Raw genomic sequence first — 15,683 nt, 5'->3', positions numbered from 1 at the left:
TTTTTTTCCCTTAAATACAGTAATAAGTCATAGTTTACACATTAATATTTTCTTCTTATAAATCAGCCTTTCAAATGAATTATTTGTCAGAACATTTTCCTTATCGTTATTGTTGAATCATTTTCGATATTAACGACGGGTCAGAATATTCATTCAACTCAAAATGTTCTTCCATTCGTCTAGCACATGTCTAGATATTTCGCCGTTTCGTCAAATATTGTCATGAGTTTGGGTTTTTTCGGGACCTGACATGACAGGTCAGACCTGTCATGTCAGGTCTTAAGACCTGACATGACAGGTTCCGGAAACTCTGCAGACAGACATCAATCAAGTAACTTTACTCCATGTACTTCCGCATTTGTCTGCTAGCAGGGAACTGGCCAATCAAATGGCGTCTTTTGTAATTCAGGTGGGCGGGTCATTGTGCGCGTGGTTTTAATTGGTTGAACCGATGCTGTCGTCATTCAGGCGAAGCTAAATTGAAGCTTTTAGGTCGAAGTGCAAAGTCCACGTTTCTGCCATTCGGTCGGTCATTATCGAAGATTTATTCAATTCGATGCGATATTCTCATAAAATGGATTTATGAAAGCATAATCAGTGACAAAATTGAACATTCAACCGGTATTTTTGATATCTCGAGTTATGCGACGTTCACCGTTTTCGGGAAGGCCGCAACTTCGCAGTAACCACTCCAAAACAGCTGGCGCTAGTAGGAAGGAGAAGAAAATGGCTACGAATTTGCCGTACGAGCTTAGCAAATTTTGCAGACATACCAGGCAACTACGACACATTTTAAGGGACACGAAATGCACGTTTCAAGACATAAACCAATGCGGTTATCAAGATGGAGGTAGGTACCGTTGGTGGAAGGGTACGTATTTGCATGACAGAGAAATAAAAAATGGTATGGCTGAAAGAATAACGTAGAGATGTGTTGGCCAGGTACTCATAACTCGACCTGTCAAAAAGGATTTAAAGGTATTGTCACGAAGCCTTCCAGGTTCATGCCTATGACTTCGGCCCTGTCAAGGAAGTCGCTGGCCTGAATGTCCTGGCAAATCCCCATTTTAAAGCCCACAATCATAATGCCCATCGGGTAGGTAAGGTAAAATTAGTACGTCAACACTTACACTAGCCAAGCTTGTGACAAGCCTGAACTGACTGAATCTCAGTCTGACAGTGTTTGGTGTTTTAGTTTGATCCCTTTTATTTCTGCCAAACACTTTCCTCACATATGCCTGCTTACACTAAAGCACTCCCTCGGAACTGTGTAGAGGTCTTCACTCAGTCTAGACAAATTTTAATTAGTTAGCCTACCTAATGTGTAATGAAACTAAACCACAGATAGAGACAGGTCATTCGGTCAGTCATGGGTCAAATCCTAATCCCACAATACCGTACCATAGTTTGTGTAGACATGACATTGTATGAAATCTAGATAGGCCTATACAAAAATAAGATTAGCATTTCAATTGCTTCAATCAGTGTGACAAAATTATTTTCGGGACATTTTTAGCTCTATGGAGCTGTATTTGTGACTGTTTTAGGATATCACAGTTTATGATATGACGTTACCGCTCAAGGTCATGATTACGTCCTAAAATATGACATTGAAAATTGATATCTATATATGCCTGTGCGTTACATATTTCAATGATTTAGATTTCAGGAAAAGAAAATCTGGACCAGGTGTTGGTGGTAGCTCTACTAGCTTAAATTCTCATGTGGTGGCGGTGATGCTTCAGACCTGTGGTAAGGGTGCCAGAATCCTGGCATAGGCCTAGAGATCCCAAACCATTTACTGGGCCTCTTCTATCCATTCCATTGCACGTGGGTTTATTCTTTTTACGTGGTTCATTTACCCAGTTTCTATCAGAAAACCAAAAAAGACGATATAACAAACTACTGTGATATGATCTTTAGCGATTATCTTGGTAGCCTAGCCGCTTCTTCAATTCTCAATTGCTCGAGAAAATCTAGACATCATCATCATTGTCATCATCATTTGGGCTAATGATTGTTCCGTGGTTGTTTTTTTAAGTGAACAAATCTGAATTCCTAGAATCTCATTTCAAGCTCATTTATAATCATGATAATAGCCGAACGCAAGGCCGGAGTGGCACTCTGAATTCATAAAATGTAACATATTTTCTGCCAGATGTTCTTTGTTTATGAGGTTTTTTCCTCCTGACGTCAATTAAATGCGATTCCTAGAAAATTCCTTGAAATATTCTTCGTTGCAATATTAATAGAATGATCATATTACATCCGAGCTGTTTGTATCTTCCCGAATAGCGTAGCTTTATCATTGAAATGAAAATCGAAACTCCTTTCTTTCATGGAGACCTTGGCATAGTAGATGTTAAAATCTTCTGTCAGCAATAGCTAAAATTCCATAGAAATCATGTTTGTGTTTTCTGTTATTAGGTACGTACAATGTACACACTAGGCCTTTTGTGAATTGTGACGAGCGTTAGGCCTTGTGATTATGCAAGGAATGTTGAAATTCTTGCTGATTTCGACATTTTGTTATTATTTATATTCCGTATTTTAAATAAATCCTCCCCACATGTGTTTTAACACGGTTCATGTCGGTGGACAATATGATGAAACATCTGTTTAAGCCATACATAAACTGAAAAACTTCCGATGATGAAATTCTGACATTTCGAAATGTCCTTAATCCTTTGGTTAGGCTTTATCATGATAGGTGGACATTTGTATCGACAGCATGTTCTGATGATTTCGCCATCTCTCTTTTAAAAATTTCTGTATGGGAGCCTATGACATATTTGTATTTCCTTGGTCGAAAATGACAAGAAAAGGTGAATGATAGTCGACACAAAGGAATGCTTTAATGTTTGAAAAACTGTTTATCGATTTTCAATTTGCACCCTATGCAATCAGCTGTCTAACACTGTAGTATAGTACTCGTTCATTCACGTGTTAACTCGATGTTGATGTCGTGTACAGAACAGATGCCAGTGAAAAATGATTTTCATTCATAAATGAATGGACGTAATGCAGCATGGGGCGTGGCTGTAGCTGAGAGATTAGTATATACATTGCGTATCGAAGCCATTTTGCTGCCAATTGATTTGATTATATTGAGAAAAATACACAATATTAGGATCGTACCTAGCATTTGAATTTTGGCAGAGGAACCCAAAGAAGGGCAGTACTATTGCATATATGTTATCCTACTTATGAAGACTTGTTAGGGTTCATATTGTTGCCTATACATAGTGTGGTTTGTTTGCTAGACAGAAGACCTATGCATAAAACAGTAACATATCCAATAGATTTATGGCAAAACCTTGGTGAATCTATTGGGCAGGCTCAGGTCCCAACTTTCATCGTTTCGTAAGGTCCTGTGGTAACTAATAATCGAGACCTCTTCAATCTGTGGTTCAATATCCCACCTGTTCATAAGTCTTAAGTGGTTGAATTGGCTATAGAACCAAAATGGGTTTATACCAAGCGAGGATTAATAATAATGCCAGTGTAGACAGCGTTTCTTCATTCTCATAGTGTATTGAATTCTCATAGTGTATTGAATCGGGTTTTTTCAGATCAGATTTTGTCCGCCGATCTCTATCCGGAAGAAGAAGAAGAAATTGAGAACATCATCAACCAGCCACAGTGCATAGTCGTTTTGGGTCAAACTTCGAACGCGAAAGCGAACATCATTAACGATCTATTCTCGCAGACTATTTTACCGTTGGTCGAAGACCACGAGGAAGTGACGTGGCGCATGGTACGTTTTAAATACGGCAATCAGAACAATTTGAGTTTGAGTTTGCCGGGTAGTTACGAACTCGTCGATAACCTCGCCGCGTACAATCAGTCATGGCGTACAGTACCCATCGCCGACCTTAAAATCTCCGACGATGATACGAAGGACGTTGCGCACGGTAGAGCGACGCTGGAGGTGACGCTGAATCATCCGCTGTTGAAGGACGGCACGCAGGTCGTCATGTCGCCGTGTCGAATGGATTACGAGGGAACAATCGAACAAGTTTATCAGAAATGTACGGAGGATGTACTGCCAATACTTATATATGCGATTGGTGCTGACCAATTATATCAAAAGGTATGTGATATATTTGTTGTTGATTTTGATTCCATTCATGGCACCTTCAATTCAAAATTAGATTTTGGAGACTGGTGCTTTTCTGATGATGTTTGCTCTAAATGTTTTTCATATTGTTTATTTTCATTGTGTTTTTGTTTTCTTCTGTTCAGGACATTGAAGAATTAAAAGAACTGAAAACTATGGCTCCGAAAACCCCTGTGTTTTTTGTGCAAGTTCCGTCTTATGCGGACTCAGTAGAACTCACCGAATCGGCACGTCATGGTAAATCTGTACCAGTATCGTCGCGTCATTTTGCGACGGAATACCAACAAACGGCTCCGTCGTCGACGTCACGTGACCACGCGTCGGTGAACATCTTCCACCAACTATGCGATATCGGATACCTGAGTCTGGTGCCAAAAGACAACACTCGTATGCGAATAAGTTCTGGCGACACGACAACTGCGGAAATGGACAGCGAGTATGTGGAGAAATTCGAAAACTTCACTACTTATTTATTATTATTTGTGCGTCAGGTCTTACAAACTCACTTGATTCGCGCGGCGACATTATTGAACATCGCGCACACACGTTGCCTGCGTAATTTCATAATGACCGCGTTCGACATGGCGCGCGACATGATGGTCACGCCGCGAAAGTTGGAATTCGCCCGCGAAAAAGAAAATGAACTCTATCTGTCGTTAATGGACATAGCCGTGAAAAAACAGGATGAAATACGTACGTTGATCATCGATACTATCTCAAACATGAAGGATACTTTGTTAACGATGGCCGCTGAATATGATTTTAACGGTACGTTGAACCTTTATTCTGTCATCCGTATTTCAGAGCTGCTTTTTGACCTGTTTATCAAAGTCATTGAGTCTGGTTACGGTACTCTGGCGAATGAAGATCTGTCTGGTTTGCTAGCAACAATTTTTTTCTCAGTAGGCCTAAATGTAATTAGAATCTGTCCGACATCCTCACAGACAAATCAATAATGAATAAGAAATAATGCCAATGAAAGACTGTCAGAACTGTGTGTATCTATGCAATATCTCGCAGCTGTAAAGCGTGAATATCTTTGTCATTATTAATTGCATATGAACTGATTTCAACGAAGTGTGACTGACTGATTTAACGTGTAACAGCTCATCACTGCATTTTGCATTAAACCATGAATGTATAATAGATGATATCGTTTTACGTCCATGATTTAACTGATTAAGTTTCATCAAATGGAATTTCAAATTCCTATCTAGATTGTTCATTACCTATTCTTATACATTAATACTTCAATTCTCCTGAAATAATAGATAAATTTTGCGATGCATTTCATTGAATGTTGAATATTGAATGTTGTTACATTTATTCAGGTATAGACAGTACAGAGGACGGTCAAATAACTTCAGCCAAAGATATCAAAACCTGTACAGGACAAATTAAAGAGTTGATACTGGGTAAATTGAATAATGCGATTGCGGTTAAATTGGTCGGCTCAGTGGATGTACTACGAGATAGCTATACAGGTAATTAATCTAAAAATTGACCTCAAATTGCTGAAATAACTTTGACACAGACCTACTTACTAGTCAAACAGTATCTATTGATCCCTTCCTCATTTTGTATAGAATTTCGTTCAAAATATGAACTTTTCAATCAATTTCCTACCGATTTGAATTAAAAACAACCTTTTCAAGTAATCAATTTTTATTCTTTGAATCTGATCAAAATTTGACAAAAACAATCAGTGATTATTGAATACCTGCAACAAGTTCAATCAACAAGCAAAGTTCATCTATTTCCTGTTGTTTTGTGAACTTTGTATATTCCATTTTGTGACGAAATGTAGAGTTGTAGACTATCTAATTTTTCTGAACTCTTTTTTTGTGAGACTTAAAAGGTTAATGTGACAGTCAAGTTATGTTAAATATGTATATTGATATTGGTGATTTATTAACCAGGAACGCTGACGAGATGTTTGGAAAGCTTAGAACGAAATGACCGAGAAAATGGTGAATCAATGAATACATCGGAGGCACTGAAACAGGTATAAAGAAAGGCATTCCTTCTACTACTTAGAATAATCCTTTGTGAGTGTTTACTGTTTATAGTGGTCATAATTGACATGAATAGAACCCGAGGTCAAACTCAGTAACCATTCACCTTAAAAGGTTCTATATAGTTTGAGAAATACCGTTAGGTTGAATGAGCAAAGAATTTCATAAATCAATGCATTTTATGGAGTGTGAAAATATGCTAATTTTTAGCTCAATTGAGACTTCAGTCATTTAACGTGGTATTTCCATTTATATTGTTACTGATGCATATTTTATGACCACAATCGATTGCAACATTAAAAGCTCATGATACGTTCTCAGATGACTGCGGTGAATTTCCAGGTCGTTGATTACTGTATTTTCCAGAAATTGTCCTAGTTCATGACGTACATGTTTCTTATTTATGTGTTTCTTGAGACCGCTGCCATTTATCTAAATCTACAACTATTAAACAATAGCCATGACATAGATGAATATCTTATCGTATGTGGTTTCTATTATATACTGTTATCATATAGATTTGGAAAATGTTGTTTTTCCATAAATTTTGTTTTTGGTACGTATGATGACTCTTGCGCTTCATTTGCACTAGATCATCTGTTCGAATGTTTTCATGAATTTCATGATGTATCATAGAAAAAGTGGCTTGTTGCAATGTAGTTAGTTTTATATTTGTCATACCCATAGTCTACAGGCTGTTAACCTATATAAATATAGGCCTATTGATTTTATACCTCATTGGCACAGGCCTATACCGTACAGTTCCTGAGCTTAGTATACATAAATGACAAGCCCGATAGATCGTGTTGAAAATTTCAGAATTATTCCCTAGCATTATCTAACTGTTTAATAAGAATAAATGAAAAAGAGAGAATTTTAGTCAACTCATTGATTGTGATAAGAGATTTGAAATGTGACGCTAGACAGAATTTTCCAGGCCATTTCAATTGGAGGAGATAACGAAACATTTTGATATGAGACCAGTAGTAGTCTGACCTTTTATTTTGAAATAAATTTGGATGACAGTTGAATTGACACTTGTGATTCATCAGTGGTAGTCTGACCTTTCATTTTGTTGAAATACATTATGACGACAGTTAAATTGACTCTTGACACGAGGTGTATCAAATTAAAAAGAATGTTGACCTGTAATCTTGTGAGGAAATGAAGCCTTTTGGACATGTTTCCATTGAATGAACCCTCTAGATATACTAGTTAATTTGAAGCAAGTAATAACTTGGAAATGGGGGACAACATCTGCAGACTTCCTAGATATATATATTTACCTTTAGATAAGGGGCCGTACAGATGCTAAGATTGAACCACTTTGAGGCTTCATTTTTGAATACTTTCATACGATATATTTATTTTACATAGATTCTCAATGCAGCTTATCAAGTGGAAATAACAGTGCGAACTAGTTCATCACTAATGATGCTACTTCTTGAAAAAATGAAAGAGGTAAAAAATGATACATAGTCCCTGCTCTATGCTCCCCAGTCTTGTTAATTGCCACTTTTCTCTCTTCTCGAACTTCAATCTATGTCTTCTCAACAACAGTTTTCAATAAGTGGTTGCATTTTAAATCGAATGACGTTAAAAGCTTCACCCCTAAGTATCAATATAATCAGGGAGAGCAAGGGAATTCCTAATGTATACTACCTTGGAAGACTGAATCGTTTCTGCCTGATAGTGCTGACATGATGTAACTTCTTTTTCAGCTCGTTCAATCAATGCCTTGGAATACGCCGCCAAAAATTGACCGAGAATGGAAGAAAACAGTGGCTTGTGATATGATCAGCAGTCTCAGTGAAACAAAGTAAGACCAACAGGTTTCTTTGCAGCTCAATCATACTCAAACTGGGACCTGGATTATTATTTTAACCCTTATGTCTATTATATCATCACATATTCATTACAGATTAGCAAAGAGTATATGTGTTCAGATCAAAGAGCGATTGAAGAATTCGCATGAAGCGTTCGCCACCGCTCTGCGTCAACTTGAAGCGCGTCATTCCGGTCGTCTCGAAAAAACTGAAGAACAACGACTACGTGTGCGGAAAGTACACGCACCACTCGTAGCTAGGATGGCTCTGGAAAGTGTTTCGCTTAAAGATATGATCATGTTTGGTAAGTAGTTCTTTTGATTTCAGAACCTGTCTGTTACCTTTTCATGATGGAAATATTCATAAATCCTGCATGACATTTAGTTAGATTCAATCAAATGTCGTACTTAATTCATTTTTTTTGTCTCTTATAGGTATGCCACAGATGGGGCGGGAAATCGGTCGAGGACAGTATGGCGTGGTGTATTCATGCGAAAACTGGGCAGGACATTCTCCGTGCGCCATCAAATCGGTTGTACCACCCGACGACAAACACTGGAACGATCTCGCATTAGAATTCTATTATACAAAGTAAGTCTTGTTCTTAAAGAAACCAAACTAGAAAATTGCCACATGTCATTTTTGAACAACGCCATGAACCTAAGTGCTGAGCTCAACTTTTCTAGTTCACTTGTTCACATTTTTATTGACTTTAGAGAAGTACAATTACAAGTTTATCAAGTTCTTAATGCTGCAAACATATATTGCCTATCTATGAACTGTATTAAATAACTTGCGGCTTCATTTATGTTGCTTGTTTTAAAACTTAAGGTTAACCTGGCGACATCATAAATCATTCAATCTGATATCTTATTCTTATGTATAACAGTATTGAGAACTCTGGATAAACAAATTGGTTTGTATTGTGTTTGTTAACCTGTTCTTGTAAAGTTATTCCAGCAGTTCAACCAACCCTTTCAGTGCTGACTGATTCTTACCCTTAAGTGCTGGAGATGATTTGAAAATTTTGGAGGATTCTGTCCCAGTGCGTTGTATAATGGGCATACCGCTATAGTGCATCTAAACTGCGATGCAGCTAATGGTCAATTGACCGTGGTGTATTAGCTAAGTCCATCACCGATTTACACACTGCTCTACGGTGTAGACACACTGAAAGGGTTAGTTGTTTCATTTAACAAAAAAAGTTAACTTATGGCCTGCCATGTGTATGGAGTTAATGCTGAACTAATGAAATTAATTTGAATTTCAGAAATTGCTGCATCCTTCTGAAAAAGCATCTCTTTTCTAGATTTTCAGTTCTATAGGCTTACAGCCTGCCTGTTGATAGAGCATTTTTCTTTATCAATTATTCAAGAAGCTTTGTGTACGTCAATAGCTGCGTTCGCACTAGGATTTCAGGACGGTATTACGCATTCACACTTGAAAAATTATTCGAGGCCTATTCGCGGCTTATTCAGTTCCGTATTGAAATACGAGGCTTATTAAACGCAATCTCAGTACGGAACTGAGCTGGCCGCGTATTTTCTGTATTGTGAATGCAGATTCGGTGCTTAGCTAGCTGTGTATTTACATCTTTGTAGTACAATACACTCAACACTGATTTCACTCCCCTCGGCACACCGGGTGACTAGTATACTGGGCTTACTAAGTGTCGAATTGCCGACTCTACATGTCAACGTAACTAGCTGTGGAAGCGCTGTATTTTGTTGAATTAGGCACTAGCGAAGTATGGTACTTCATAAGTGCCGAATCTAGTGGGAACGCGGCTAATACCCCTTCTGTAGCATGTAGTTTGTTTACTAGCTTATACTGATAATTCAAACTTGAATTTTTTCCCTGATATCATCATATCACTAGCCATTATCTATTCAAGTCACTTTCAAAACACAGTCACCATTTCTGATAATTAATTCAGTTTGTCTGGGACAAATATTTTACCTGTAACAATTCACCAAAAAGTAAACCTAGCCTAACTCGGGTCTCTGTTCAGCTTGGATATGAAATACATATCTCGGTTAACTATTTACTCATCAATTGACCGATATTGGGAGAAAAGTAGACTGTAGTTCTTGATGGTCGTTTCATTTCCATAGCCCATTAAAAAGCTGTAATCACGGTTGTCTAATGGAAATGGAATGATCCGTACTGTTTCACCTGTACTTCATATAAATGAAAGAAAACAGTAAATCATCTGGATAGATATTTATTGAGTGGGTTAGTGAGTGTGCAGCTGTCACAGAACTGATGAATGGACGTTGGATTCAATTGAGAACTGTCATGTAAATCAAGTTCAAACAGTCAGACAGTTATTATTGCCAGTTTATCTATTGTTTCCTGCATGGTGCTGATCATTTTGAGATCTACACTGTATTTTCACGATCTATGCTATTGAAGAGCTTATCTGGAACCCACATGTAATACTAAATCTTTTCAGATGTATTTCATATGTTTATATTTTATTGCAGTTGTGATGCTTAGATTTTGAGTACTTGGTGGACATACTTGTAAACGTAAATTTTAGGCATTTCTATCGAAATTATAGATTTTAGTTTACCAACAAAAAAGGACTGAGACTGCTATTATTCAAAGTTGAGCAATGCATTATGTAATAATTTCTTTGGCTCTGTTTTACCTTGTATTTTGATGCCCTAGGGACCATCCATAAAATAGGTACACTATGGGTCTGGAAAATATGTACCATTGCTAAGGCATGGCTGAAAACTACTCCTAATGGGGTAGAATTCAGTTGATACATATACACTTTATGGATGTTCCACTATTGAACCTCATTGTTATATTGTACCCAGGAATGTTCCAGAACATGAGAGATTAGTTACGATATTCGGTTCGGTGATTGATTATTCGTACGGCGGAGGCTCGTCACCTGCTGTATTGCTCATCATGCCGCGAGCCCAACGAGATTTATATACGGCCATCAAGACTGGACTTGATTGGCCGAGTAGGTAAGCGTGAATGTCGACCTGTAAGCGACGGGATGACCTGGCTGGCTGGTCGGTGTTAATTTTCTATTTCAGGCACATGCATTATAGGACACCACCCGCCTGCACCACTCACGATCAGCGTGTTGATTATTCACAGCCCTATATATGACTACTATCATGTACCTGCTTTGAGTTCATGTAACACAATATGGGTAAGCTTGGATTCCCAAGTGCCACTGGTTGAAAATTATTGAATTTGCATCAGGCTCACTTCAACATTTGTTGTTTTTGATGAGTTCATTAAACCCAGTGTTTTTTTTAACGCAATTTTTGACACGTGGCTTTGACAAGCTTATACAATGTAAGTTACATGAACTCTATCGGACACTCACCTACACCAGCGCCCCCTCGTGTTCATAACAAGCATCAATCACTGATCAGATTTGCGCCAATTTTACAGGAATCTTCCTCCCCACGAACGGGTTGTCCCTATTCACGGTGCGGCCATCAATTACGACTACGGTGATGGCTACAGCCCTGAAGTTCTTCTTATAACTGACCTGATGCAAGGTGATTTACAACAAGCCATTATCCGGGGGCTACACTGGCCTGGAAGGTAATATTGTTTGTGTCGAGCCAGATGAAAGAATATAGTGTACTCTCCTGTCTCTTTTTTCGTTTTGTTTCTTGTTTCAAAGTTTTTCCAAAAAAAGATGATTGGATTCACAAAATTATTGATCTATCGGATGGGGTTTCTCATAGTTAAGGATTTCCATTAAAAGCATTAGTTTACTCAACCAATTATTCACATGTCTTAGTAAAAATATCCTCTCTACCCCTGTTTGATGGTGTCCTGGTATTTAGAGACGGTGGTCTAGTGTTCACGTCAGGTGGTGGTGCCAGAATTTGAAAAAAGCTGAATCATCAGTTGTTATCAGATTTATTTGTCATACATGTATGTTAATTATCAATTTAGCGCTTTAAGAAAATTTGCTGAACATTATCATTAATTTAACTCGACAAGAAGTATTCATCTGTTGTTATGTTTTTAAAAGACTCGTATAAAGATAAGTTTTTCACTAATGTGCCTTAAAAGAGCATGTGGTACCAATTGATCCAAATCATATATGGTTTATGAGAATAGTTTTGTTGATTATCATGATGATAATGTAAAAATCATAATTACAGTGATCTGAATGAAGCACGCTTAGCTAAACAAACAATTTTAGTTCATGATCTTTGTACTTAGCTTAATGGTAACTGAGTCTGTACTCTTCATTTAAATTTGAATATGCATTATTTTGATTTGAACAGGTTACAAGTTGCTATAGATGTTGTGGAAGGTATTCGATTCCTGCATAGTCAAGGCCTTGTTCACAGAGATATCAAACTAAAGAATGTGCTGGTAAGTCTTAGCAATCAGAAGCTGAAAATGCGAATGAATTCTAACTATACGAGGTCGGTATATGTATTCTTTGTCATTGCAGCTGGATAAACGAAATCGCGGAAAAATCACCGATTTAGGATTTTGTAAACCAGAAGCAATGATGAGCGGTAGTATAGTAGGAACACCGATTCACATGGCTCCAGAATTATTCACTGGTAAATACGACAGTAGCGTCGATGTGTACGCGTTCGGTATACTATTCTGGTACGTCTGCGCTGGACATGTCAGGTTGCCATACGCCTACGAACAATGCACAAGTAAAGATATGCTGTGGACATCGGTTAAAAAAGGTGAACAAACATTCTATGCCTCTGTGCAACTAAATATACATCCTTTATGCCTTACTCACATAGGATTCGGCCCGATCATCAGATTTTTTGCAATTAGCGACATAGACAGCACCATTTTGTGCTGTCACAAGACCAAGCATTTCTCAGAGCAGGTGGATCTTAGGTGACCTGAGTATACCTGAGACCGTCTCAGGTCACCTGAGTGGGACCTGACTGAAATGGTGACTCAACCTCACAGTGGGACATGAGATCTTACTTAGGTCACCTGAGTGGGACCTGACTGAAATGGGGATTCAACCTCACAGTGTGACATGAGATCTTAGTGTGACCTCAGACTTTTCTTGAGTAGTGAGCCTTTGAAGGAGAACAGTTCCAAAAAAATGAAAGTGTTTTATCTGTGCTTTTCAGGAGTTCGTCCAGAAAAATTAAAACAATTCGATGATGAATGTTGGGAAATGATGTCAGCATGTTGGCATGGTGATCCGATAAAGCGCCCTCTATTAGGCGATGTGGAACCTCAATTACGATCTATATTCGCGCGGACTCAGAGTATAAACAGCAGTAGAACTAGAACGCGTCGAAGTAATTCAATGTCGGCGCTGATCCCGGTCGACCATACCGAATTTCATTGATACCAGAAGTTCGAATCTATACTGACCTATGGTGTTCCATCAACCGTTTATTAATAATCAGAACCCATTGATATCTGATCCAGAAAAAGCCATCATTCATTCATGAGGGAAATATCATGGCTACAAATACATGTGCATGTATGGTTGTTAAAACAGTCTATAGCAATATATTCTGATCAGGTGTGAAATAGAACAGGTTAATATAACATACAAACAAATATGCATGAATTGCCTCTTGTTTCAATTTTGTAATTGCTTTACCATTTGCCACGAAAGTTTATTTTTTATCGATATTGTATATTGCTCTATTCATATACACTATTCGCGTAATGCTCTAATTATTAGTGGAGATTGTGTGTAGTAATGGATATATGTAACCAGGGTCTGGCAGGTCTACATTTCCAACATGTCATGAATACACATTTCTGAGCGGGCATTGGTAGACTGATAAATCAATGCTTTTTACCTCAAACTGATTAGCTGATCCATGAAAACCTGCAACATAACAATGATCCATTCATTATATGAAAATTTTAGAAAAAATATTGTTTCTGAATGAGACGTTGCTGCATCCAAATGTGGCAAATATGCTACTGGAGAGAGATACGTTGTAATTGAATGTTAGGCGCTGGTCTGTGTAAGGCAGAGGGTGGCTGAGAATCGCAGTGGAGTTGGTTGGCTGACTTAATTGTCGCTGAGGTGATTCCAACTGAATACTGAATAGCATAATTTAAGGAAATTATCTTGGACAGTATGTATATCCACTAATAATTGGAGCACAGCAATCAGCTAGTCATTATTGTTTAATAATCAACTTCTGTATATGTATATATATAAATTTGTAAACCTTTATATATTAAAATCCGCAGCGCTGTGATTTTTAGGGTAAATGTAAATAGAATTTCCAGTCTTCCAGCCTAATCTGTACTAGGCTCACTTCTTCCATCCTAAGCCATTATGGCTCTTATCTTATCACAATTATAGTGTGTTTGTGCTTAGATGTAGTGATATTTAAAGACTTACACATAGCTCATAGAATATTTGAAGACAGCTTCCAAAGTCTCTTGAAACCCGACGCATCTATACTCGATACCTGTCAACTTATAAAACCGCTCAATTTGGTGAGTTCACAAAGGTTCTTCTCGAAGATTAGCCAAGACTGAACTCTTGTCAAATGGTCCCAATGTCGCTACTGTGAGTCTACTGTTCCAATGATTTTAAATGTGTCACTAATTGGGCTTAAAAGCAATGTCTTCAGAAGCTTTTAGTTTCTGGTGGTGTCATTTTCCTTCTAGTTAGATAAACTCAAGTTGAAACGAGACTTAGTATAATAAACCATTTGGTGTGACATTGTGTCAAGTTTAGTGTAGCCTAGTTTTGACTTGGCTAGATGGCTTCATGGCTGAATACATGGTTCCCACAGTTATTTGAATTCAAAATTCCCAAGTTTTCCCCAAGTATTTCATGGGTGATTTTTCAATTTTCCCAAATGAAATGAACACATGTCATCATGCTACAGCCAACATTTTAGTGGTGACTGGTTGATAAAGGTGATTTTCAAGGGAAATTGCTGAAGAAAGTTGCCCTTGGCAAATGCAATATGTGAAATGTAATGAATTTCCCAAATATTTCCCTGATTTGAGCAAAAAATGTTCAAATTCCCAAATATTTTCAAACCGGGAATTATTATTTCCAAATTCCCAAGTTTTTCCCAATTTCCCTGTTCTGTGGGAACCATGTAAATATATGACAGTTATTACCTTGATTTATTTACTCAATACCTACATGTATTCTGTGCTTAGACGAATTTAGCACTAAGGCATGGTAGAAAAAGTCTTTCATATTTTATGTAATTTATAACTGAGTTAGTCAGCTTTTCGATCTCTAACTATAAGCTAAACAAAAAAGAAACATGATTATACGTTCTAGTTAAAAGTAAAGTTATCTTCATGTTACCAACCAGATCATGAGATCATGTTGATTAATTACATGAATATAATGCGTTAATTGCTGGAATGGTTCAAAACAACTTTGACAAAATATGGTTTAATGAACGAAAAGTAGAAATACGTATCTATGTATATAATGGTAAAACTGTAGAAAAAACCTGATAAAGTGTAGATTTAATGATTGTTGAATGGTGTAATCATTGATGAATATATGTGGATATTCCATACTTGTTAATTCTTTTCCTGATATATATTGTAAATATTTTTACAATATGAAATATTGTTGCATTGAATAAAATTTGAATCAAAAAGCTTTTTGTTGTTTTTTTCATTCACATTTGAACGATTGGAGGAAATAGAATGGTAGCCTTCTTATTCCGGTTGAAGTACCCTTGACATGGTATGTAGCAAGTGTAATTAGTGCTGTGTTTAGAGTCTAAG

The 15,683-nt window shown here is 37.4% G+C and overlaps 1 protein-coding gene across 8 annotated transcripts; it reads left to right on the top strand.

Moving 5' to 3' along the window:
• The first annotated feature begins 514 nt into the window (after window positions 1-514).
• Window positions 515-15,535, top strand: LOC141901770 (dual serine/threonine and tyrosine protein kinase-like). Of its 8 annotated transcripts, none has more exons than XM_074789225.1 (15): window positions 515-850; window positions 1,670-1,752; window positions 3,573-4,093; window positions 4,246-4,888; window positions 5,452-5,604; window positions 6,040-6,125; window positions 7,513-7,596; window positions 7,857-7,954; window positions 8,057-8,265; window positions 8,396-8,552; window positions 10,790-10,945; window positions 11,385-11,540; window positions 12,239-12,329; window positions 12,412-12,661; window positions 13,070-15,535. In XM_074789225.1, exons 1-15 carry the CDS (start codon window positions 807-809, stop codon window positions 13,291-13,293), a joined length of 2,955 nt encoding a protein of 984 aa, XP_074645326.1. In that variant the 5' UTR covers window positions 515-806; the 3' UTR covers window positions 13,294-15,535. The 8 variants fall into 8 exon arrangements, with proteins under 8 accessions (XP_074645326.1, XP_074645322.1, XP_074645323.1 ...); XM_074789221.1 differs by having other exon boundaries at window positions 1,663-1,752; XM_074789222.1 differs by lacking the exon at window positions 1,670-1,752.
• The last annotated feature ends 148 nt before the right edge of the window (window positions 15,536-15,683 follow it).

The sequence above is a fragment of the Tubulanus polymorphus genome, chromosome 3 (genome assembly GCF_964204645.1).
Source record: "Tubulanus polymorphus chromosome 3, tnTubPoly1.2, whole genome shotgun sequence".
NCBI classification, from domain to species: domain Eukaryota; kingdom Metazoa; phylum Nemertea; class Palaeonemertea; order Tubulaniformes; family Tubulanidae; genus Tubulanus; species Tubulanus polymorphus.
Note: the sequence above shows the minus strand (reverse complement) of the source record. Positions and strands in the feature narration are given on the sequence as shown.

Excerpts from the sequence above, each read along its gene's own strand:
- LOC141901770 (XM_074789221.1), top strand. The coding sequence starts at position 643 with ATGCGACGTTCACCGTTTTCGGGAAGGCCGCAACTTCGCAGTAACCAC. Across the intron at positions 1,753-3,572 it reads GGTGATGCTTCAGACCTGTG|ATCAGATTTTGTCCGCCGAT; the intron begins GTAAGGGTGCCA and ends GGGTTTTTTCAG. Across the intron at positions 10,946-11,384 it reads GGACTTGATTGGCCGAGTAG|GAATCTTCCTCCCCACGAAC; the intron begins GTAAGCGTGAAT and ends CCAATTTTACAG.